We start from the raw sequence: 25696 nt of genomic DNA on the forward strand, positions 1-25696 counted from the left end.
GGTGTTCTAAGAGATCAGATATGCAATTATTTGGATAGCTAGAAACTGATTAGGGATAGTCAACATGGTTTTGTGTGTGGCATGTCATATTTAACCAATCTTGTAGATTATTTTGAGGAAGTTACCAGGAAAGTTAAAGGAGGAAAGGCTGTGAATGTTGCCTTCATGGATTTAGTGGAGCCTTTGACAAGGTCCCACATGGATGGTTAGTCAGGAAAGTTCAGACACTAGGTATTCATTGGGAAATAGTGAACCAATTCAATAATAGCTGGATGATTGCTTCTCAGAATGGAAGCCTGTGACTAGTGGTGTGCCTCAGGGATCGATGCTGGGACCATTGTTGTTTGTCATCTATATCAATGTTCTGGATGTTGATGTTGTAATTTGGATCAGCAAGTTTGGAGATGACACTACGATTGAAGGCATTGTTGACAAAAAAGGTCTGCAAATCTTACAGAAGGATCTGCACCACCTGAAAAATGGGCTGAAAAATTTACATGAAATTTAATGCAGACAAGTATGAGGTATTGCATTTTTGAAGGTCAAACCAAGAAAGGAAATACATGATGAATGGTAGGGCACTGAGGAATAGGTCGAACAGAGGGACTTGGGAATACAGATACATAATTCCCTGTAAGTAGCATCAAGGGTGGATAGGGGTGTAAAGAGACCTTTTTGCATATTGGCCTTCATAAATAAAGGTATTATGGGTAGGAACTGGGATGTTATGGTAAAGAGATATAAGAAATTGGTCAGGCCAAGTATGGTGTATTGTGCACAGTTTTAGTCACCTAACTTCAGAAAAAATATCAATAAAATAGAAAGAGGTAAAGAATATTTACTAAAATGTTACCCAGACTTCAGGAACTGAGTTAAACAGATTAGGACTTTATTCCCTGGAGTGTAGAAGAATGAGGAAAGAATTGATAGAGATATTTAAAATTATGAGGGGGAGAGACAGAGTAAATATTGGCCTTCATATATCAAAGAATTTAGAGTAGGAGTTGGGATTTTTTTTCTCTTACTTCTTTAATTTTCAATCACATTAAGTTACAAAACAAACAAAATCAAATAAACATTACAAATACATACAATAAAATACCAAAACCGAACTACATGTTGATTTTGGTACATACAAAGGAAGAATCAATGCATTTTCATGATTATCAAATTCTGCACAGTTTCTAAATACAAAATTACGCACCGTGCTGATCCTTTAAAGAAAAGTAGGAAACAGAAAAAAAGAGAAAAAATAAAAAAAAGAACAACCCCCCCACCTCCCCTAAAGGAAAAAGCAAAAAAGGAAAAGGGGTAATTCTCCAATTTGATGTGTCAAAATCATCTATTTCCAATTACAAACAGATGAAGCATTGAGAGGTTACTTCCTCCCTTAGGTGATAAATATCTTGACATAGACATCATTATGGATATTGGAGACTGGAGGGGGGAGTCATCAAAGGTTAACCCCCAGGTACCTTAATATAGGTTCCATATTCTTAAAAAAAAATTGATAAAATATCTGAAATTGTAAGTAATCTTCTCTAGGGGAACACAACTATGCATTTCTGACTTCCAGAGGGTCAGACTCAGTTGGGAATCAGATTTCCAAGTAATGGCGATGTATTTCCCGGCCACCACCGAAGCAAGTTTATCAAATTTCAATTTATGGCCACTAGAATCACAGTGGACACGATAAAATAACCACACAAGCCATTTTTTGAGTGAATCAAATGGATTTTCTCTTCAGAACCCTCGCAACCTTTTAAAAGCCCAAGTCATGTGCCCGACACATGCTGACATCATCACGCACTGATGTCACATAGCCAGTTCGATGCCTTCTGGGAGTTGTGGTGCTGCCATGGGACTACTACAGGGCCTCCCCTCCAGAAGTAGCAGACAGTTTGTCTTTTAGATGGTCGACCTCTGCGATGGACTGTTGGCTGCTGCAGTGGATAAACTGATTTAAGCCTGTCAATAGTGAACGACTGTGGCTTCCCTCCAATGTCAGAAATACAGGTCAATCTAGTTTGTCTGAGTATCCCATAAGGTCCTTCGTAAGGCATCTGCAAAGGTTGACCAATTGCTCCACTGCAGACAAAGATATATTTGCTGTTTTCGGGCACAGTGTTCTCCATGCGAAGATGGTGGTATAGGGGTTGATTTTCCTCCGGTCTCCCTTAGCCTGGTCAACAGTTCCTTAGGATCATTGTTGGAGTTGGAATAGTAGGGGATGAACTCGCCCGAGACCACCATCAGTGCACCGTACACGAGCTCCGCAGATGAAGCATTGAGGTCCTCCTTTGGAGTTGTTCTAATGCCCAGTAATACCCAGCTCATCAGCCTAGTTCAGGCCGTCTAACTGACTTGTGATGTCAATGAAATTTTTCCACCATTCAGTTAGTCTGGGGATGATAGGCATTTGTATGATGAATTATTGCACTGAGCAAGCGAGATAAAGCTGTCCACAGCAAGGAGGTAAATTGTGGTCTTTTATCCAAAATAACATGCACCAGTAAACCAAAACAAGACACCCAGGATCTGAGGAACACCAGAGCACAAGTATCTGCAGTAGCATCTACCATAGGCACGGCACCTGACCATCATGTAAACCTATTACTGTAAAAAGATAACGGTATCCTCTTGAAACAGGAAGTGGACCAACAACATCAATGTGGACATGAGCAAACCAACGAGTAACCTCTGGGAAGGACTGCATTGGTGCTCAACTTTTGCTTTCTGGCAGGCAATGCAGGATCTCCTCATTTGTGTAATGTGTTTTTTTAAGACCATGCCATACAAACCTGTCGGAAACCATACGAATGGTCAATCTAATTGATGGAGGTGAGGGATGAAGTCGAATACTTGATGTTTCCATGATGCTGGAACTACTGGGTGTGGATACCAGTCGATATATCACGGAGGAGTGTTTTGCCATTAACTCCAAACTGGACATCCTTTAATTGCAGGTTCATAATTGCAGTCTGATTAGCATTCGACTCATGGTCATGTTCTTGGGCCACGGCCAAAGCAGTGTAGTCAATACTTGATCTACAGACAAAACCTTGAATGGAGCAGAATGGGACAGTGGATCAGCTACTACGTGATAGTATTTTTGTGGAAAATTCTGAAATGAATGATAATGCCATTGTTGTCGAGCTGACCAGGGCTCTGCAAGATTGGAAAATGCAAATGTTAAGGGCTTGTGGTCAGTGTACATAGTAAAATCTCTGCCCTCCAAAAAATAATGGAAATTTTTAATAGACAAGTAAATGGCCAAAAGTTCCTTATCAAAAGCACTGTATTTCCTCTCTGTTTCACAATGATGGTGACTGATGAATGCTGATGGTTTCCATTGTACATTGACATATTTATGAAGCGCACCTCCTATGGCCTTATTAGAAGTGTCTGTAGAAAGGGCAGTGGTTGCATTTAAAACTGTGTAGCTGAGTATAATGGCAAGAGTCAGCAATTATTTCATCTTCAAGAAGGCAGCGTTTCCCTCTTCAGTCCAATGGATAGTTCTGGAATTTCTGGACAGTCAATCAAAAAGAGGGTTCATGATATGAGCTGCTCCCAGAAGAAACCGACAATAAAAAAAATGACCATTCAGAAGAATTTCTGTAGGGTTTAACCATAGCAGGTTTTGCGCCAACTGTCACAGCCCTTACTGGTGATTGGCTTGAGCATTTCCCGCAAACAAGCAGGATGGAAGGCACGTGTGGGCATTTACTCCCCAACACCTGTGATATTAACACTAAGATGAGGTGTCTACAGGTTGCTTGCCCGTTTTGGGGGGTAGTCTGTTTGTTGGGAGTGATGTGGTACGAGCGCTAGAGTGCAACACAGGGTCAAGAGTGGAGAGGTTGGTTGCGCAGACTTGTCTTTCCTTGCTGTCTTTTTTAGTCAGCCATAGAATGTCTGCCTCTGCCACTACAGCCCTTGGGTCTTCAAATAAACACTTGTAAAACAAGAGCCTAATATCACCTGGCATTTGCTTTAAAAAGAGCTGCTCGAATAGCATATTGGAACTTTAGACAAATGACAGAAACCGCATTTCATCCATTCGTTCTGAAGGGGCGCGGTCACCCAACCCATCGAGATGTAGCCGTTTGGCTGCCCTTTCCCTACAGGACATCATACGTCCATAATCAAAGTGCTTTTAAAAGATCATACTTGCTGATATGTGATGGATACCATAGGGAGTCACCAACCTTCTTAGCGATGGCCTAGTCCAGGGCACTGACGAGATGGTAATAACAAGTGGTGTCCAACTCGACTTTGCGAAGATGAAATTATGCTTCAGCTTGTTGGAACCACAGTTTGGGCTCAGCTGTCCAGAAAGTTAGCAGATTCACAGAAATGGCTGCAGAGTCCATGTTTGTCCAAAAATATGCTTTCGGACTTGTCGGGGTCACCATCTGTGGCCACTGGAATCACAGTGGACACGATGAAATAACAACGCAAGGCGTATTTTAAGTGAATCAAACAGATTTTTTCTTCAGAACCCATGCAACCTTTTAAAAGCCTGAATCACACACCCAATACGCACTGACTTCATCATGCACTCGCGTCACATAGGCAGTTTGATGCCTTCTGGGAGTTGTAATGCTACCATAGCACCGCTACAAATTGATATCTCGACAGCCTCATTTTAGAACTTATATCTGCTAATTTCCCCAATTAAAAACAATTCTAACACCTGAGGGTATTAAATTCTGGTCATTTGTTCCAGGAGATTCCCCAAAGCTTCCCAGAAGGATCTCACCTTAGCTCATGAACAGGTCAAATGCAAAATGGTCCCTATATCTTGAACACTTTGAAATCTTAATTTGGATAATTCAGATTTCAATTTATTTAAATTTTGCAGAGTAAGGTACAGCAGGTGCAAAAAAATTATATTGCACCAGCCAAAACATTAATTGTATTGCTAAAAGAAAATTTATAACTCTTTCTCCAAAGCACCTCTTTAGCAGAATTGAATTCTTTATGCCTTTTAATAATTTATTGACGTACATCCGGGTAGAAGAAAACCTTATTTCCCTGTACCATAAACAGAGACTGATATCTACGTGCATTTTGGACTGCTACTCTCAAAATAGTTTCCCTATATTAATTGTATTGCTCAGGCTGTCCCAATTCAAGTCAGAGCAGCAAAATGGATCAACTTCTATACCCAAATCTGATTCCAATCTCTTTCTTGACTTATCCACCGCTTGTTTTGGGGCTTCCATCTGAAGTAAGAAATACATTTTGGAGATAAATTTCTTTGTGCTGCTCTTTTGAACCAGTCTCCCTCTTTGATGAAGGAGACAAAATAAGCTTAGGTAAAGTTGGAACTGCTTTAGGTTGGTGAAAATATAGCAGAAAATGTTCCATACAAATTGAATTCTAAATCTTAAAGAAGCTCCCTTACTAAAACATATTTTTACAATTTGGAATAAACTCAATGGTAAAATTGGTGTTGGGGTTGTGGAAGGGGGTGGGGGGAGGGGGTGGCTCTTACCCAAAACACCCCCATCTCAAAATAAATGAATTCCGTGAACAATTGATAATAAAATCCTAGAAACTTGGACTCAGAGTGGGATCAAATATATCGAAGATAGGTTTAGTGCAATGACAATTTATGAGATTTGAACAAATAAGGAATAAATTTAGAGATTTAAATGCTGTACATCTTTGTTTCTGCGATCTTACTGCAATGTAGGAGTTGGGATGTGATGGTAAAGTTGTATAAGATATTGATTGATGAGGCCAAATTTGAAGTATTATGTGCAGTTTTGTTCACCTAACTACAGGAAAGATATCAAAAATATTGAAAGAGTACAGAGAAGATTTACTAGGATGTTGCCTAAACATCAGGAGCTGAGCTGTTGGGAAAGATTAAATGGATTTCAACTTTATTCCCTGGAGCATAGAAGAATGAGGGGAGATTTGATGGAGGTATTTAAAATTATGAGGGGGATAGACAGAGTAAATGTAGGTAGTCTTTTTCCACTGATAGGTGAGATGCAAATCAGAGGACATGGATTAAGAGTTAAAGGGAAAAGGTTTAGAGGGAACATTATGGGGAACTCCTTCACATTGGTGAGATTGGTGGGTGAGTGGAACAAACTGCCAGCTGAAGTGGTGAATGCAGCCTCAATTTTAACATTTAAGAAGAATTTGGACAGGTACATGGATGGGAGAGGTATGGAGGGCTATGGACTGTGTGCAATTCAATAGGACTAGGCAAAAAGAAATGCTTCAACACAGACTAGAAGGGGAGCAGGGGCCTGTTTCTGTGCTGCAATATTCTATGGTTCTATCTATGGTGGAATTAAATTTCAGACAAAGAGTACAACATGTAATCTCTTTGATAAATTCTGAGGTGTATTTCTATATCAAGCATTCAAAAATAATGTAAAAATAAGCTTATTTGTTACTGATGGATACAAATCCATAACTGACTCCTGAAAGGCTTTATTATCATAATTCATGTTTGGTCAGGAAAATAAATTAATCTGTTTTTCCCTCTTGTGCTTGGAATGGCACAGGTAGTACTGAAATCTGGACCAGGCACTTTCTTCAGCTTGGCAATTTACGGTGATTACATCTTCTGGACAGATTGGATGCAAAGATCTGTAATGCGCTGTGATAAATATACAGGAGGAGAAGTTAAAGTGCTGCGTTCTGATACAGCACACCAACCCATGGGAATTTTGGTTGTGGCAAATGATACCAACAATTGTAAGTTGTGCTCAGTATGAAATTTGGATTTTGCTTTTGCTTGCCATTTCTGTGTTTACATGTTGCAGGATGCTCTTTAACTGTTGCTTTTAAGTATTCCATTGTGGCAGTATTTTATTTGTCAACTACAATGAACAAATCACTCGAGTTCCAAATATGTTGGTGCCACAATGTGAGATTTCCAAAAATACTGGTACACAGATCATTGGTATGTGTTTTTTTTTCCATTTCCTCAAATGGTGTTGCTGGCGTTGAACAAGTGGAGAAGCTGAATTGGCATGGGTAATAGGTTGCAAATGATGAAGGAGTTGGCTGGTATCATGTGTTTCAGTTGCTTGGGCTTATTCAGAATCCTCTGACTGAGAGTTGTTTTCAGCTTTGTCCAAAGGAACACAGCAACACTTCAGAGCATGAAGTTTTTTTGTGCTATTATTCCACTACATACAAGTGAGTTCAGCTATGTAGACTGAATGCATGCATTTCTCCATAAAAAAATGAACTCAAATTTATATTAAAACCATGTTACATAAATCCAAGTAATATTTGTTGATCTGAATGATAATTTGATAAAACAAAATTACGCACATTGATGCTTTACTCTTCCAATAATTTTTGATTTGTGAAAGCATTAACAGAATAATTAATTTGTTAAAATATTTACAAAATGCTAAGATAATGATATTGAAATATCATTGGGCCATGACTGATCATATTTAAAATCAAAGCTCAAAATTTGTGACTCTGAACTAGCCATTAGCAGCAGATCAACAGCATCTCCCACTGGTGAGATAACTTCTCTCCAGAAAGATCCAGGAATTCCGGTTCTGAAAACTTTCAGCTTTTCCAATATCTGCTGATTTTCGGCACGTTCAAAGGGAGATCCTGGCATCAAGGGACTGTGCCACCAATTTGATTGAAGCAAGTTATGCAAAGGAATTACATAGAGTGTTAGGCAATCATTTTAAATTGATATTTGAATTATTATTTAGAATACAGAATCAGGATTGAAATATACAAGTGATATAAAATATTTTAAGTGCTTGGATTTTGAAATTTCCATTAAAATTATATTCATGTAATTGTACTGTTTTTCCAGAAGGTAAAATGTAGGAAGGGTTTTTTTTTGGTTAGAATATAGAGGTTGTCACAAAATCAAGGGCCAAAAGGCCTGTACTCTGCTGTAGTGTTCTATGTATTGCTAGTTTTCTAATAAAACCTCACTTTGCATTGGATGTTTAAAAAGTGCAATAATATCCTGATTTGGAATTTGGGAAGAGATTTCAATCCAGAGCAAATAATTTAACTTATTCTGGCAGCTTTAGAGCTATTGTCTGGGGAAAATCCAAGTTAAAATCGTTTCCAGCAATTTATCAGGCCATCTGGGACCATAATAAACTCAGAAATGTATTTGTAAAATGTCTTTTGAATAATTTTTTGAGATAAAAGAATGATCAGCACAATCTGAAGTCTCATGTGATGCTCTTAAATAACGAAAAGCTAAAGGTTTTTAATAGATGTTCTTTTTGCTTATTAGTAAAGACATCTTGCAGTTGTGATGGAAAATCATTTCTTTTAAACTAGGTGAGCTGTCTCCATGCAAGATAATGAATGGAGGTTGTCATGACCTTTGTCTATTGACTGCTGATGGCCAAGTAAATTGTTCTTGCAGAGGAGAGCGAATACTATTAGATGACAACAGATGTGTTGGTACGTTGATTTCTACTCCCACACTTGCCATCTGTAAGGTAAAACATCATGAGATGGGAATGTGTAGGGAGTTACCCTGTACAGGGCAGTAACAAGAAGGGGAGGTGTCCTTGTACTCCTGTTAGGTAAAACATCATGAGATGGGAATGTGCAGGGCTGTAACAAGATGTGAATGCATCCTTGTACTTACAAGATAAGAGAGACATTGATGGATTGAGAGGCAGGAAGCTAGCAGGGAAAGGATAGCAACAGTTTTAGTCATTGGACAAGTAATGATATGATGATGTTCTAAGCACATATCCAAGGGTATAAAAAATCACCATTTTGCTGATAACGGAAGAATGCATTCTCCGACTAACATGGTTAGTCGCAAGTGTTACAATCCGGTAATAAAGAACAAAGAACCCTGATTTCGACTCAGCCTGGTGTTTGTCTCACTCATTCATGAACAAAGCAGACCTAACACATCCAAGGATAGAACTACTGTGCCAAACAACACCAACTATTGTTTTAAAAAAGTATGAGTTATGAGCATATTTGACTTAATTTTATGTGATTTTTCTCCATTTATTTTATTTGAGAATGAATTGTTGGAATTATCAACAACAAGGATAAAAGGACACTGTTTTGCTTACTGTGATTAACTTCATGATGTTTCTACTTCAGGGGCTAATGAAGCTTTTCACTCTCTCAGTAATTTTAATTGTGTTTATTTAATTGGATTAATTGTGTTTAATGTCCAGGCTATTATCAATAATAATAACCTAGATATTGTTCAGGGTAGTATCAATTTGGAAAAATAAAAATAATCTCTGAATTAGTATGTTCTCAAGCATCATCTCCCTGAGGCTGCAGGACTATACAAGAATAGAAACAGCACAAACGCAGAGATATAGGAATATAGTGTGTGGTTCATTGAAAGGTGCAGGGATAGGTTGTGAAAGAAGTGCTTAAAGGCAGAATGGATCATGCATTCAATAAACAGGCATTCACCAATATCCTCTCTCTTTAAATATGGATCCCAAAGAAAGAACAAGATCAGTAAAATTTGATGCACCTGAGAGAACACCATTTCAAAATTCAGGACCAAGGTTTTGTTTTAGCATTAAACCATTTAATTTTAAATGGAATATAATTATTGAATTTGTTAAATATTTTTGTATTATTATCTCAAATCTTCAAATCAATTATTGCATAAAACAACTTCAAGACTGAATATAATTAAGAGGACACAGGTTGATTTTGGGACCCAAATGATATTGAGCAGTATGTGAAGTGTGTGGGAATATGCTATTGAGATAGATAATCAGCTATTATCTTTTTGAACAGTGGAGCAGGCTGGAGGGCTGAATGGCTGCCTCCTTTTTGGTTTTGTATTTTATAATTAAGATCTGATTTTTATGCTATGAACAATATATTCTTGAATTCACACTTCCATTTAATTGAAGGATCAAAAAAAGTTGTTTCAACATGACATATCAGTCTTCAGTTGACATCCATGTGTGCAACAGATTAATGGCATTTGATACATATTAATACTAGTGTCTCCCTCATGAAACTAACCATCTTTGCTCAGCCAGATGTTGGCCATATTCACTTAAGGATTGTTTGTTTGAGTAACAATATTTTTAAGGTTTATTTTAATAAACAGAAGCACAAAGAGCTGATGCTCACAACAAAGTATTTTGGAAGTTATGTTTGTCAAAGAACTCTAAAGCAAAAATAGTGATTGTGTCCTATACTACATGTATGTGGTTACTTACACACTAGGCCTATCCTGCAGAGGTCTGCTGCAAGAATAAATTATCTCAATATTTATTAAATGCAAATTTCAACATGAAAGTAATTTGCTTTTATATTTCTATTCTTGCAGCTAAAAACTCATCTTGCAATATTCATACTGAATTTGAATGTGGAAATGGAGATTGCATTGGATACTATTTGGCATGTGATGGAATTGTTCATTGCAAAGATAAATCAGATGAAAAGCAATCGTACTGTGGTAAGAACTCTATTTTGTTGGTTAGAAATTATGCAGAAGGGCAGTCTAAAATTACCACGAGTTAGATTTTAAGAAATAATTGTTACATTTTGTGTTCTAGTTGTGTCATAAAGTTACCTTGACTTTTGTTTAAAGGTTGACTCCATGTAATGAATTCTTTCAAAGATTTTCCATGATGTCATTTTCCTCAAAGGTAATTCCTTTGTGTTAGAACCTGTTCAGACATTGCAGATGTGCATTTTGGACAATACATTTCAAGATTGTGAAATAAAAGCCAACAAATATGTTTTGAAAAAATGTCAAACTAAGTCTCTCATTAAATAAAAATAATTTTATTACTAAATGAATCTTATCAACAGGAAAATGCACCACAATCTTAGAGAAAGTATTTTAAATTTCTCCAAAATGGAAATGCTGTGTTTTTAAAGTCAATATTTTCATTTATATTAAATTCTTCACAAGCCTAGATTTTTCCTATGTAGCCACAATAACATGCTCATTGAAAAAATAATCTCTGTCATAGTATAAGTAGCACAGTGACAATTTGCACCCATTAAATTTTGAAATTCTGGGATTAAATAATGGTTGGATAGATGTAGGAAGGTTTTTTGAGCTGGCCAGGGAAACTAAAACAAGAGGACACAGTCTCAAGATTCAGTGGAGTTGATTTAGGACAGAGATGAGGAAAAATAGTTTTTTCCCAGAGAGTAATGAATGTTTGGAATTCTCTAACCAGGGAAGTGGTTGAGACTGCTTCATTAAACATATTTAAAATTTGGTTAGATATTTTTTTACATGATAGAGGAATTAGGGGATATGGGGAGAAGGCAGGTAGGTGGAGTTAGGTGGTAAATTAGATCAGCCATGATCTTATTGAATGGCAGAGCAGGCTCGATGGTCCATTTTTGGTCTACTCCTATTCCTACTTCCTATGTTCCTATGAATAGATGAATATTCACTGAGTTGCGACACGGTTAGCATAGAGATTAGTGGAGTGTTTTTACAGTGCCAGCAATTGGGAAAATGGTTGGGATCCCACACTGACTATTAGGAGTTTGTATGTTCTCCCTGTGTCTGCATGTGTGTCCTCTAGATGCTGGAGTTTTCTTCCACCATTCAAAACGTACCGGGGATTGTTGGTCAATTGGGTGTAATTTGGTGGCACAAGCTTGTGGGCTGAGAGGGCCTGTTACTGTGCTGTATTTCTAAATTTAAAAACATTGAATTTGAAGAGGATAATCTTTCTGCTTCTCCCAATGTTGTTCTTGAAAGCAGTTGCACCCACATTTGAAAGGTGGCGCCTGTGGCCTCAACATTTTGTAAAACATAATCACTTCAGCTGCTGAAATCTTGAGTGCACATAAAGAAGCTGGAGGGACTTAGCAGTTCAAGCAGCATCCTTGGGTAGAAATAGTCAGGCACCATTTCAAGTTGCTACACGATCTCAATCCAAAATGGTGACAGACCATTTCTATACATAGATGTTGCCCTGACCCACTGAGACTCTCAGTTTCTCTTTGTGTGTCAAAGTTTTTTTGTTTCTGGTGACCAAACTGATGATTAAAATCAGTATGGAGTTTGATAATTGTGCAGCAGCTTGCTGACATTTCCTGACATCTGGTAAAAGGACTGTGAACCCATTCACTTTAATGTTAATTGTTGGGCTGTGGAGAAGAAAGTACTGAATAAAGTGAGTTCCATTTTATTTAAATAATTCGTTTTACCCTTTCACATTATTTCATGTTGAAAGCATTTGGGTGATTTTTAAATTTTTAAAAACTATTATTTTGTTAATAATGTAAAGGTTCCTGAATTCAGATGTGTTGGTAATCCATGGTAGCCTTTTTGACTGGCTCCTGGACTGACTTGGCCATGAACATAGGCCTTGTGGACTCAGGATGGTTAAGTTTGGGTGTCATGTGGAATACAAGCAATTCACATGAGCAATGGCTGTACTGAGGAAAATTTGTGCTATACTAGGGAAAACCAGACACTAAGGGTGAGGATCAGGTTTGAACTTTGAGAATGACATTTGATTTTGGCTGAAAAATAATGAATTATCAAAGTGAACTTGACATCTGAAGTGGCTTAGTATTTATTAAAGAAAATGAGGCCTCCATTATTTATTAATGGGAAACAGTTCAGCTGGCACAGCTGTATTTATGAGAGCATCAGCCACTCTGGTCACCCAAAGAAAGACCGCACAAAAATCAGAATTAGAATTTATTGCCATGAATAAGTCACAAAATGTGTTGCTTTGCGGCAGCATTATATTCACATAAATGCTCTTTCAAAAAAATAAATGACAATAGTGTATGAAAAATCAAAGTAAGGCAGTGTCTTTCATTCATTGATCATTCAGGAATCAGATGGTAGTGGGGAAGAAACTGTCTTTATATCGCTGAGTGTTTGTCTTTAAGCTCCTGTACAATTTTCCTATTGGTAGCAGAGTCAAGAGGGCATGGCCTGGGTGATGGGATCTTTGAGGATAGACACTGCTTTCTTAAGTCACTTCCTCTTGCAGATCCTCGATGGACTGGTCTGGTGCCCATGATGTCACAGGTCAAGTTAAAAAGCCATTGGAGTTTTTTTTTTCTTGTCCTAAGCATTGGCACCAGACCACTCCATCGAGCATCCAGGCACAGCTGTAGAAGTTTTTGATAGACTTCGATGACATAGCCAATCTTCTCAAACACCTCACAAAGTATAGGCTCTGGTGAGCCTTCTTCATGGTTCCATCAACTTGAAGGCTGCAGGACAGATCCTCAAAGATGTTGACACCCAGGAATTTTAAGTTCTTGACCCTCTCCACTACTGAGCCATCAATAAGGACCGGGTCTTGTTCTCCTGACTTCCTCCTCAAGTCCACAATCATCTCCTCCTTGATTTTGTTAACTTTGAGTGCTAGGTTGTTCATGTGACACCACTCAATGAGCTGATCTACCTCCCTCCTGTAGGTTTCTTCATTGCTGTTGTGATTCTGCCGACAACTGTGGTCTCATTGGCAAACTTGTAGATAGCATTGGAATTATGCCTGGCCACACAGTCATGGGTGTGCAGAGACTAGAGCAGTGGCCTAACCATGCAACCTTAAGGTGCATCTGTGTTGATAGTCAATGACGAGGAGACAGTTTTCTAATTTGTACTGACTGTTGTGGTCTGATGCGGAAGTGAAGGCTCCCGTTGCAGAGCAGGGTGCGAGGCCCAGGGTTTCTTGACCAGTACTGAGGGAAGAATTATGTTGAAGGCTGAGCTGTAGTCTGTGAAGAGCGACCGTATGTATCAGTTGCTGATTTTGAGGTGATCCAGAGCTGAGTGATTTCATCTGCCGTGGAGCAATTGTGACGATAGGTGAATTGCAGTGGGTCCAGAACTCTGCTTAGATACGTGTTAATTCTGTCCATGACCAACCTCTTAAAGCATTTAATCACAGTAGATGTTAGTGCTACTGGACAATAATTGTTGAGGCAACAGCCTCTGTTCTTCTTGGGTACCAAGATGATTGATACACTTTGAAGCAGGTGGGAAACTCTGACTGTAGCATTGACAAAAATTAATTGTGACTTGAACACTTTCAAAACTTGATTAAGCTAACAGAAAACTGAATTATAATTTTATGGCATGAGAAGCCTTATGATGAAGGAACAAATGTAAAAGGAGCAGCAACATGATATGCTGTTACAAAAAAAAAATGTAAGACATCTGAAGAAAAGGTTTCAGAGCTCTAGTGTGCCATTTCAAAAAGCAAAAAGATATTCCAGTCCTCTGCCACCCCCTGTATGGTCAACATAACTTTTTTTTATTTTCATAAATCTCTCAATTATCAAAAAAAGTTAGAAAAAAAACTGTGTTTTCTATCTAATTATGCAACAGTGATTAAAAATAATTTCTTGAATGCATTCAAAAATTCCCTTCTGTAGGTGTACTTCCTGGCATGGTAGCCTGTTTCTAAAGTGACTTCTATACCCATGAAATCCTGTGGATATTTGCTCACAGATATCTGCATCATTTTCCATCTGCATGGAAAAAAAACCCAACATCATCCTCCATTTACCTTCATCCTTTTCAGAGGAAATAATAATTTCTCAAGATGCTGAATGGACTTTGAGGTTTGATGGACTTGTGTGTTAGTGAGGAGTTCTGCTCTACTGAACAATTGACATCCAAAGAAGAAATTAGATATTTTGTTAATATACAACGGAAAATTGAGCTATTTGTTCGTTATCTTCTTCACCACTTGGCTGACAGTACCTAAAAGTGCCAAGAAGTTCTGAAACAGCAGATGAGGAATGACATCATTGTAATCAGATCAGTGTTTGGATTCTCAGACCGTGGGAAATCCTGCATAACCCTGAAAATCGTAAATAATGATTCATAAAACATATCCTTAAGCATAATGTTCCTTACTATTTTTCAGTTAAGTGCTCTCATTTGTGCATACTTACATTGGACCAAAACAGGAGTGAAATGAATTGTCCATCCACATATTTATCCATCTCACAACAGTTGGTCATATTACAATATCTGCAAATACTGGAAAAAAAATTAACAATTCACACAGCATCCACAAGAAATAACAGGTGCGATATGACCTACTGAGTTTCTCAGGACATTTGTGTGATGCACTCAACCCCAGTATATGCAGATGTCTCGATTGACCTCTGATTGCCACATTATTGTGTATGATACAAACGCTCCCCATAAATCTGAAATCCTTCCCTGGCCCACATTTGCTTAATATATATATTTTTTTTCTTTCATTAGATCCATACTATAATTTGAGGATTTAGGATGTGAAACAGTATTAGGCAACACTAGTTTATATCACATGTGATGCCCTTTAATTTGAAGTATGTAAAACCGATTACTGATTCATTCACTTCCAGATCATTTTCCTGCATTCTGTTAAGAATATTAAGTATTTGTACACAGCTTATCTCAGATTGAGTTGCATTTCATTATTTCATGCAACTTGTCTATTTAATTGGACAAAACTTCCAGATCATCATGTAGATAACTTCAAGTATTTGTTGAAAGTATAAAAGCTATTCATCCTTTTGACTTGCATCTCTAGTCCTTGGCATTTTTTTTTTGTTGCAGCGCAATAACTTTGCCAGAAATTCCATAGAAACACAAAATGTGCACAAGTAGAGAGTTGAAGCAACATTGTTGACAAAGCAGAACATTCTTGGCTCCTCAATAAATAATTTTATTTTCAGAATGTTTTTATCGTTTGGAAAGTGCATATTGTGAGTGTCCTACATAAGCATCTGTATTATTCAACAGATCTATTGGGTACATATGCCATGAATAAGTTTGTCTTTAAAATTATATAAATGTGCAAAATGAAGTGTTCAACTATCAATGATATTGATAATGTTTGGTAATGATCATAATTATTGAATAGGCACTCTTTTTGTTTGAATTAAGTTTTATGATCAGACTTGAATTTTTTTTCACTAAGCAACAACAGCATTAAATTTAAGATCCCCCTACAAATGGAAAACCGTCAAAAATTATTCTAAGTTGGATTTTTTTCCTATCATAACTTATTAATTTGATAGCTGTAATTTGAAATATTGGCTGAGACTACAGGGTATATCTAAATACCTTGCAATCAGGGATAGAGGTAGAGAAGGCCGAGAGGTTATGAAACTGATAGCTTTTTATTGACTATAGACTGGAGCAGCAACCAACCTCATTGATTGATCATAACAGGAAGACTGGGGAGCATGCAAAGAGGTAATGGGTAGGATTGGTCTCTGGAGGCATCTAGCTGGCAGTGGCCAATCATAGTATAACAGTGGTTTACCACATTCACCCCTCCTTTTTAAGAAGAGTCCTGCAGAGTGAGAGAAAAAAAAATTGAAGTTAACATATACACATATACATATTTTACAGGTCAGGTCTGTCAGGGGGTCTCCTCTGCCGCAGCGAATAATGTGGTAAAGGTTGGGGTGCCGTTGTGGCACCTTGGGCAGCTTGTGTGGTCACCGGTTACAGTTCATCAGGAGGAAGGGACAGGTGAAGGGAGAAGGGAGTGTGATGCTGGTGCATCATGGGTGACAACAGTTGCCAGGAGTAGAGTATGGTCAGCCGGAACTTCAGGGACCCCCCCCCCAAGAGGCAGTGGGAGGGAGTGTCTTTTTGGTGGTCAATCGTGGTTGGAGGGATGCCTGATGGTGCCAAATCCCAAATGGAGACCGTGTCCTCGTGCCCATTGGGGAAGGCTACATGGCCATACTGGGGATTTTCGTGGAGAAGGCGAACCCTCTCAACCAGTGGGTCAGACTTAGGTTGCCTGGCATGCTTATGAAGCATGACCAGTCCTGGGGAGGTCAGCCCGGCAGGCATTGTTGTCCCTGATGTAGACTTCAAAGGAAATGTAAACATACATTCATGAGGTGCATTGTTAGTGGCTGTACATAAGAGTGACCATACTGAGTGGTTTATGTCTGGGAGGACCTCTTGCCAGTGAGAGATGGGGAGGCCCCATGACCTTAGTGCCAGAAGGATGGTTTTCCAGACCGTGGCATTCTCCCTTTCCACCTGCCCATTCCTTCTGGGATTGTAGCTGGTGGTCCTGCTCATGGTGATGCCCCTGGCCAGCAGGTACTGCCGCAGCTCATCACTCATGAATGAGGTCCCCTGGACATGCAAAGAGTGTGAAGCTATTGTGGAGAGCCTTGATGACTGTACCCATAGTCATGTCCAGGCAGAGGATGGCAAAAGGGAAGCAAGAGTACTCATTGACGATGGGTGAGGAAGTATAAGTTCCGATTTGAGGAAGGGATAGACCCCTTGAAGTCGATGCTCAGGCACTCAAAGGGTTGAGTAGCTTTGATCAGTGCACCTTGTTGGAACAGTAGTAGTGTAATTTGCCCTCGGCACAGATCTGCTAGTTTTTAGTTATTGTTCTGACTTCCTCAATGGAGTATGGAAGAACCTAGTCACTCCAGTGTGGCAGAGTTTGTTGTAGAGGGTCTGAAATTTGTCCATTTGGATACTGGCATGTCCCGTGGGAGAGAGCATCTGAGGTCTCATTAAGTTTGCCAGGCCTGCACAGGATATCATAGTTATAGGTGGAGAGTTCAATTCTCCACCTGAGGATTTTATCATTCTTGATTTTGCTCCTCTGCTGGTTGTTGAACATGAAAGTTACTGCCTGGTGGTCCATGAGGAGGGTGAAACGTTTGCCAGCAAGGGAGTGCCTCCAGTGTTGTACTGCCTCCATGATGGCCTGGGCCTCGTTTACAACTAAGGAATGGTGTATTTCAGGGAGGGAGCATGAGAAGAAGGTGACGGGTCTACCTGCTTGGTTGAATGTGCAGCCAGGGCGAAGTCAGACACATACTCTCTACCTGGAAAAGCGTAGAATCGTCTATTGGATGCATTGCCCCCTTGACGATATCGTCCTTGATACAGTTGAAGGCTGTGCGGGCCTCTGCCAACAGTCGAAAAGTGGTGGCTTTTACTAATGGGTGAGACTTGTCCGCAAAGTTAGGGACCCATTGAGCGTGGTATGAAAAGAAACCCAGGCATCTCTTCAGGGCTCTGAGGGTGTGGGGGAGGGGCAACTCCAGTAGAGGGCACATACAGTCGGGGTTGGGCCAATTATGCCATTTATGACCATGCAGCCAAGGATGGCTAATTGGGTTTTCCAGAACACACATTTCTCCCTGTTATAAGTAAGGTTCAGGAGCTTTGTGGGCCAGAGGAATTTCCAAAAGTTGTCATTGTGGTCCTGCAGGTCGTGGCCACAGATGGTCACATTGTCTAGATTTGGAAAGGTGGTCTGCAGCTTATAGTGGTCCACCATGCGGCCCATCTCCTTCTGGAAAACAGAAACCCCAATGGTGACACTGAAAGGGACCTGGAGGAAATGGTAGAGATGCCCTCCCACCTCAAATGCAGTATACTGGCAGTCCTCTGGGCAGATCTGGAGCTGGTGATAGGCCAACTTGAGGTCAATCATGGAGAATACCCGATAATGTGCAATCTGATTATGCAGGGAAGCTGTGTAATCTGGTTGATGGTCTGGCTATAGTCTATGGTCATCCTGTTATTTGACCTTTTCTTCATTATGACCACCTGAGCTCTCCAGGGACTATTGCTAGTCTCGATGATGCCCTTGCCCAACAAACGTTGAACCTCTGACTTGATGAAAGCTGTCTGCGGCGCAGTGTCACCTGCTTCTGGTGGCCACCCGCTTGCAAACGAGGGTAAGGTTCATGAACAGCGATGGAGGGGTTACCCTGAGAGTCAAGAGCCCACAGGTCATGCGCAGAGGGCTGTCTAGGAACTATTTGTAGCAAATGGTGAGGAGGGATGGGGCTTATCGAACTCTAATGTAACACTCTTACATTGCCATTGGAAGTCCAGCCCCAATAGCAAGGGGCGCAGAGCTGAGGCATGATGATGAGCTTGAAGTGTTTGTAAATGATACCTCCAATGGTCAAAGTCACCGTGCAGGACCCATGGACGTCTATCGTATGGAATTTGGACATGAGTCATATGGCTGACTGGCCGCATTTCGAGGGATAAGAGTTTAGTGGTATCATGGTGAATAAAACTTTCTGTACTCCCACCATCTAACAGCAGTTTGCTACACACCCATACACCTGGGCATCCATTGTGGACCTGATAAGTTCATATGATCCCTCTTGGTTCAGGTTGATGGAGGCCAATATGGACTCATTATCTGACCTCTCCTCACTGTGCTCTTCCCCCTCCTCGTCCCCTCCCCATCCCCTCCCTGAGCACTCCCTCCATCCCTCCTCCTCTTTCTGCCCTCCTTCTCTCTACTCCCTCCCCTTTCTCCGGCTGCTTCATCTCTTATCCCCGTTACCTTCCTCCTCTCTGTCCGCTCTAATTCCTTCTTCCTCAAGTATCCCCTCTTTCCCCCCCGACCCTCTCTCCCCCTCCCCTCCTTTGCTGTTCCCCCCATGGTGCTGCAGGCCATTAAAATGGCACTGGCCGCGCAGTCCAAAAAGGTGGCCCCCATGACTTGCACGTGGTGTTGTTATTCTGCAGAGGGAATGGCGCCAGTCATGCTGCCGGGAGTGGTGGCTGTTTGTATGCTGCGTGGCTACGTTTCATGGGTGCATTAGACTGACAAACTTTCATGTAATTTCTTCTTTTTCCACATTTAGTGCATACTGCCTCCTTGGCTGGATAGTATTTCCACATTGTGAGATGATTTCCCCGTCCCAATATAGCAGCGCCCGCGGCAGCCAAGTAGTCGTCCGAGCTTTGGAAAGCCACCTCCAGCATCCCTATTAATTCAGCCGCCTTTTGCAGGTCGAGTACCTTCTGCTCCAGGAGTCACTGTCTTATGTTTTCGGACTGGATGTCGGTCACATAGGCATCCCAGATGAGGTCTTCTGCATTCTGGGCAGCTGACATTGCTTTGCAATTGCACCTCCTGCAGAGTGCTCAACGGGCCCATAAATAATTGTCCCTCAACTCACCAGGTAGCCAGGTGTCGAGCATAGACCTCGTTCATCCTTCTGTGATACTGACCTTCAGTATACCATGGCCTCCACATATAATTTGGCATCGTTGATCATTGGGGAGGCCAGGTGTCCGACTTGTGAGAAGAGGAGCTTCAGTCTGTCCTCATCCGTGCTAACAACGTTCACAGTCACTGGCTGGAAGTTCTCAAAGCAATGTCGCCAAAGTTCCAACATGTTCATGGTGTCAGAGGATTGAGGGTCAATGTTGAGACTCTTTCATTTCTTTGAAAAATATTGTCAATAAAATTAATGCACCTTTAATTACCATAAAAGACTGAAGTTGTGAAACTGATAGGCTTTTATTGACTATAGACTGGAGCAACAACCAAACTCATCAACTGATCATGGCAGTGGGGAGCATACAAAGGGGTAATGTCTAGGATCGGTCTCGGGAAGTGTGTCCAGCCAGCAGTAGCCAATCATAGTATAACAGTAGTTTATCACACTGTGGCTCTCACACAAGGTGTTGAAGCATGTAAAATAAGTAGACGCTGTGATTCTCGTCAAAATACAGAAATGCTGGGGGATCTCAGCCAGTCTCACAGAGTCCAGAGGGGGTGTAGAGATATTGCCTACATTTCAGGCCTGAGCCCTTCCTCGAGCTATGAGTGAAAAGAGACTGATGTCTGAATTACAGGCAGGGAAAAGAAAGGGGGAAGATTGGGAATCGGAGAAGTTCAGACAAAAGGACAAAAGGGTGTTAATTGGATATAATAAGTGGGAAGGTGAGAATTGATTTTGACTCGTAAAAGAAGACAGAGGGAAAAGGAGAGAGAGAGACCTAGAAGAAAGTTGGAAGAAGATTGGGCAGGGGGCGTTATAGTTTACAGAGTTCGAAAGGTGTATACTTTAATCTCCCCTAATGTAATCTGTAGAAAACATTGAAGGGAAGAGATCTTAAGATATTTGAAAATCTTGTCTCACTCTGGAAGATTCTGAAGCAAATATACTTCAGAATACATGGGTAACCTGAATTTTAATGACAAATTAAAGCATGTTTCCTGCTAAGCAAGCTCTCTGATTTGAAAAACAAATTCAATTGATAGAACATCTAGAAAAAAAACAGCACAGTATGGCTCCTTTGCCCCACAGTATTGTGCTGACCTTTATAAACCGGGTCTACATCAATCAATTCTTCTTTCCCTCATGGCCCATAACACTCCTATGTAAGAGTCTTTTAAATATTCCTATTACAGCCTTGACTGCTGTGAAATCCGAGCCTCTGCTGTGGGGACAAGGCCTCTAGACTTCAGTGTCACTTGTTGCCGGTGGCCAAGGTGGGGGTCACGTAATGTGTTCTGAGAAGGGTGTGCCATGGTATCCAGAGCGGCGGAGTCCTGCACCTGGTTTGGAGGTCCTGGAATTTATGCCATCTTAGATGGCAGGGCCCTGTGGTGGATGTTGTCGAGGCTTTCAGGCTCCTATAGATTGTGAACTGTGTAGTGGTTTCTTCACTCAACCTATCAGAGTTTTAAGATCCAGAGTCTAATAGATTCCTGCAAATCTTGTCGAAGATGGCAGCTCACAGCAGCTTCTCTGGACTTGGTGGTGGTTTCTTTACTTAAGCTATAAGACTTTTTTTACTATCCAGAATATTATATTGTAGCATGTTTCTACTGTGCCTATGGTCAAGTTTTTTTTTAGTTAATTTCTGTGTTATTGCACTGTTTTTATTCAGTTTATTTAGCTTTGTGTAGGTTGTAGTCTTGTGTTGGCTACACTGTTTTTGTATAGTGTTGTGTCTTTTAATGTGGCACCATGGTTTGGAGGAATGTCTTTTTTTTTAATGCGTACTGCATTTGCAGTTTCGTTTTAAAATGACAAACAAAGGCTACTTAATAATGCTTCATCTTTTATTTAATTCCACATGCTTGAATATCTAATTCGCAACCTGTGAGAAATAGTTTTTTTTTACATCCTTGTTTGTTGAGTGTATAAACAGTAAAATCACTGTTATCCAGAATTTAACCAACCAGCAGCCTCAAGCAACTGGCAAAAAAAAATGCAGTAAATAGGTAGCAAAACATGAAAATTTAAGACTGACGCCTTCTAGCGGTTAGTTCACCAATCACGCAACAGTCAATCTCAGGCAACCAGAAAACTCAGGATCTACCAATCCCCATAGGTGCCGGATACCAGGGATGTTACTGTATTCAGAATGCTTTATTATCCTGCTTGCTTTATGGCATCATTATGGTTAGAGCTGATACTCGTCTGACAGGTGAAATCTTTGTCACCAAACTATTAAATCTTTGTGAGCAGTTTCCTTCATGACTTTTGACATGGATTGTAGGTTTACTCTTAATGAACTCTATTTAGACCATTAGATTTGTCCAAAGAGAATTTTATGGTCAAACAGATTGTGTTACAATTCCTGCCAGGCGAGCTCCCTCACAATTTAGTCAATTAGTGGTGGGAATGGAAAACTGCTCTCATCAGAAATGCTCGCAGTACACAGTGAATAAGATAATCATGGTCAGGGAGCAGTAGGGACACAATATGGTTGAGACTGGTGAGTGGAAATAGAATTGCATATACAGTGCCCTCAATAACGTTTGGGACAAAGATACATTTTCCATTATTTGTCCCTGTGCTCCACAATTTTAAATTTGTAATCAAACTATTCACATGTAATTAAAGTGCACGTTCCAGATTTTATTCATGGTTATTTGCATAAAATTTGGTTCGGCCATGTTGGGCACCATAATGTTTGGGACATTTGGCTTCATGTGTTTGTGGCAACTCCAGTATGTTTAATTACTTCATTGGTGTAAGTATAAAAGAGCAAGGCTTGCTTCTGAGCTTTTGATCATTATGAGGACCAGAGCTGTGCCAATGAAAGACAAAGAAGCCATTATGAGGCTGAAAAACAAGAATAAAACATTAAGAGACATCAACCAAACATTAGGATTACCAAAATCAACTGTTTGGAACATCATTAAGAAGAAAAGAATGTACTGGTGGGCTCAGTAATCACAAAGGAACTGCTGTTCCAAGGAAGACCCTCCACTGCGGATGACAGAATAATTTTTATCATAATGAAAAAAAACTCCCCAAACGTATGTCCAACAGATCAGAAACCCTCTTCAAGAGGAAAGTGTGGATATGTCAATGACAACTTTCTGCAGAAAACAATGAACAGAAATACAAAGGCAACACTGCAAGATGCAAACCATAGCTCAGGTGGTATGATTTGGATCAAGTAGTGTTTTTTTTTTACATCTCCACACTTTGCTCTGGTACAGGTTAATCTTGGTCTCATCTGTCCACATGATGTTTTTTTTTCCCAGATTTCTGCAGGCTCTTTTAAATACTGCTTGGCAAACTGTAATCTGGCCATCCTTTCTATGGCTAACTAGTGGTTTGCATCTTGCAGCGTAGCTTCTGTATTTCTGTTCACCGTCTTCTGCAGACAGAAGTCATTGCCATATCCACATATGCCTCCTGAAGAGTGTTTCTGATCTGTTGGACATACATTTGGGTATTTTTCTTCTTTGTGTTGAGAATTCTTCTGTCATCAACCCTCGAGGTCTTCCTTGGAATACGAGTCCCTTGGTGATTACTGAGCTCACTAGTGCACTCTTTCTTCTTTAAGATATTCCAAATGGTTGATTTTTGGTAATCCTAAGGTTTGAATGATGTCTCTTACCATTATATTCTTCTTTTTCAATCTTATGGCTTCTTTAAATTTCATTGGCGCAACTCTGGTCCACATGTTGAAAAATAGCTACTACAGACTCCAAAGATTATATAAAGCTTTGAAGCAAGCCTAGCTCTCTTATACTGCACCAATGAACACGTGTGAAGCCAAATGCCCCAAGCATCATGGTGCCCTGAAATGAGGGGACAGTATGAAAAGTTGTATAATTTCTACATGATCAACCAAAATGTCTACAAATAACTTTGACTAATGTGCACTTTAATTGCATGTGAATTGTTTGATTATAAATTTAAATTTATAAATTTATAAATGCACAGGGAAAAATAAAGGGGAAAAAAATGTCTTTGTCCTAAACATTATGGAGGACACTGTAACTCTGTGGTCCTTTGCAAATAAATTTTCCCATCAAGATGGAAAGATAATTGTCATGTAACTGAATTAAACAGAGAATTGCATACTCAGAGTAGGACAAAGAAATGAATATTGAAATTAATCCAACACATCTCTTTATTTTAAATAGTGTTAGGTCTGCTTTGTTCATGAATGAGTGAGACAAACACCAGACTGAGTCGAAATCAGGGTTCTTTGTTCTTTATTACCGGATTGTAACACTTGCGACTAACCATGTTAGTCGGAGAATGCATTCTGCCGTTATCAGCAAAATGGTGATTTTTTATACCCTTGGATATGTGCTTAGAACATCATCATATCATTACTTGTCCAATGACTAAAACTGTTGCTATCCTTTCCCTGCTAGCTTCCTGCCTCTCAATCCATCAATGTCTCTCTTATCTTGTAAGTACAAGGATGCATTCACATCTTGTTACAGCCCTGCACATTCCCATCTCATGATGTTTTACCTAACAGGAGTACAACGACACCTCCCCTTCTTGTTACAGCCCTGCACAGGGTAATTCCTTACACATTCCCATCTCATGATGTTTTACCTTACAATAGGTAGTGCATTATAGCTAGAAAATTCGAGAAACAGTTTATTTTGCTTTTGACTTACATTTTGCTGATCAAACATTGTTTTGAACTCCATGGTGCCTTCCATCTTTTTTAATTAAAAAAAAAATTAGACATGCAACACAGTAGCAGGTCATTTCGGCCCATGGTTCCGTGCCACCCAATTTACACCAAATTAACCTACACCCCCAGTACATTTCAAATGGTGGGAGGAAACAGGAGCTCCCCAGGGAAAGCCCATACAGACATGGGGAGAACATACCAACTCCTTACAGACAGTGTGGTATTTGAACCCTAGTCCCGATCGCTGGCAGTGAAAAGGTGTTACACTAACTGCTACACTAGCAGTGCCACCCTAAAAGTACATTGAAGCTTTGAAATCTAGACTCTCCACCAAGATGAATGTAGGAACATCAAATAAAGAAAACATACCTGCACTAAATTCTGTCCCTTCATGCTAATTTTGAAGCAATTTTCCACATTTTTCTTCCTGATCAACATATTTAGCTATTTTAGATTTTATGTTCTTGTGACTATCTGAGCTGAAGAATGGGAGAAACAGAATCAACTCTGGTACATAGCACCCAAATATAGATAGCAACAAAACCAGATGAAATTTATGCTTTCCCTATTTCTGATCCAACAACATTCTTCAATACATTGTACATCAATCTTTATTTGTGCCAAGTACTGTTGACAAATAACTGTCCACACCTGTTTTCCCTGGACACTCTCTGAAATGAAAGCCTGATAAAAAAAGACCGAGCTGAAAAAAAAGCCTGGTTTACAAGCCGATCTCATGTGCAAGCAATGACAATGTTTATCAAAGTGAATGAATTATCAAATTGTATTTGAAGCAATAACACCCACCAGCAGTAATCACTTAGAAGGTTATAAATTATAGAGGATTGGAAAGACATAGGTTTGTTGTTAGCTCTCTCCAGTCCTGAATAAATGAAGTTTCAGGACAGGTGGTGACAGAAGAGAAGTGAGGGAGAAAAGCCCAGCATGAAAATATCACCTGCAATAAACATGAAAAAAATACAATAGCTGTAAACTTTTAAAGCAAAAATAGGAGAATGATGTGCTTACTAAAGTTTTTCTTTAATTAAACCA

The 25696-nt window shown here is 39.8% G+C and overlaps 1 protein-coding gene across 14 annotated transcripts in view; it reads left to right on the forward strand.

Moving 5' to 3' along the window:
* LOC138761991 (low-density lipoprotein receptor-related protein 1-like) overlaps positions 1-25696 on the forward strand; it is a 1165126-nt gene that overhangs the window by 873989 nt on the left and 265441 nt on the right. For all 14 annotated transcript variants that reach the window (XR_011356692.1, XM_069935089.1, XM_069935091.1 and 11 more), the window contains 3 exons: positions 6534-6726; positions 8308-8433; positions 10307-10435. Coding sequence is in view for 13 of the 14 variants with exons in the window: in XM_069935089.1 (XP_069791190.1) it covers positions 6534-6726; positions 8308-8433; positions 10307-10435 (448 nt within the window). In the remaining variant the exon portion in view is untranslated. The remainder of the gene's footprint in view (positions 1-6533; positions 6727-8307; positions 8434-10306; positions 10436-25696) is intronic.

This window comes from Narcine bancroftii, chromosome 4 (genome assembly GCF_036971445.1).
Source record: "Narcine bancroftii isolate sNarBan1 chromosome 4, sNarBan1.hap1, whole genome shotgun sequence".
In the NCBI taxonomy this organism is placed as follows: domain Eukaryota; kingdom Metazoa; phylum Chordata; class Chondrichthyes; order Torpediniformes; family Narcinidae; genus Narcine; species Narcine bancroftii.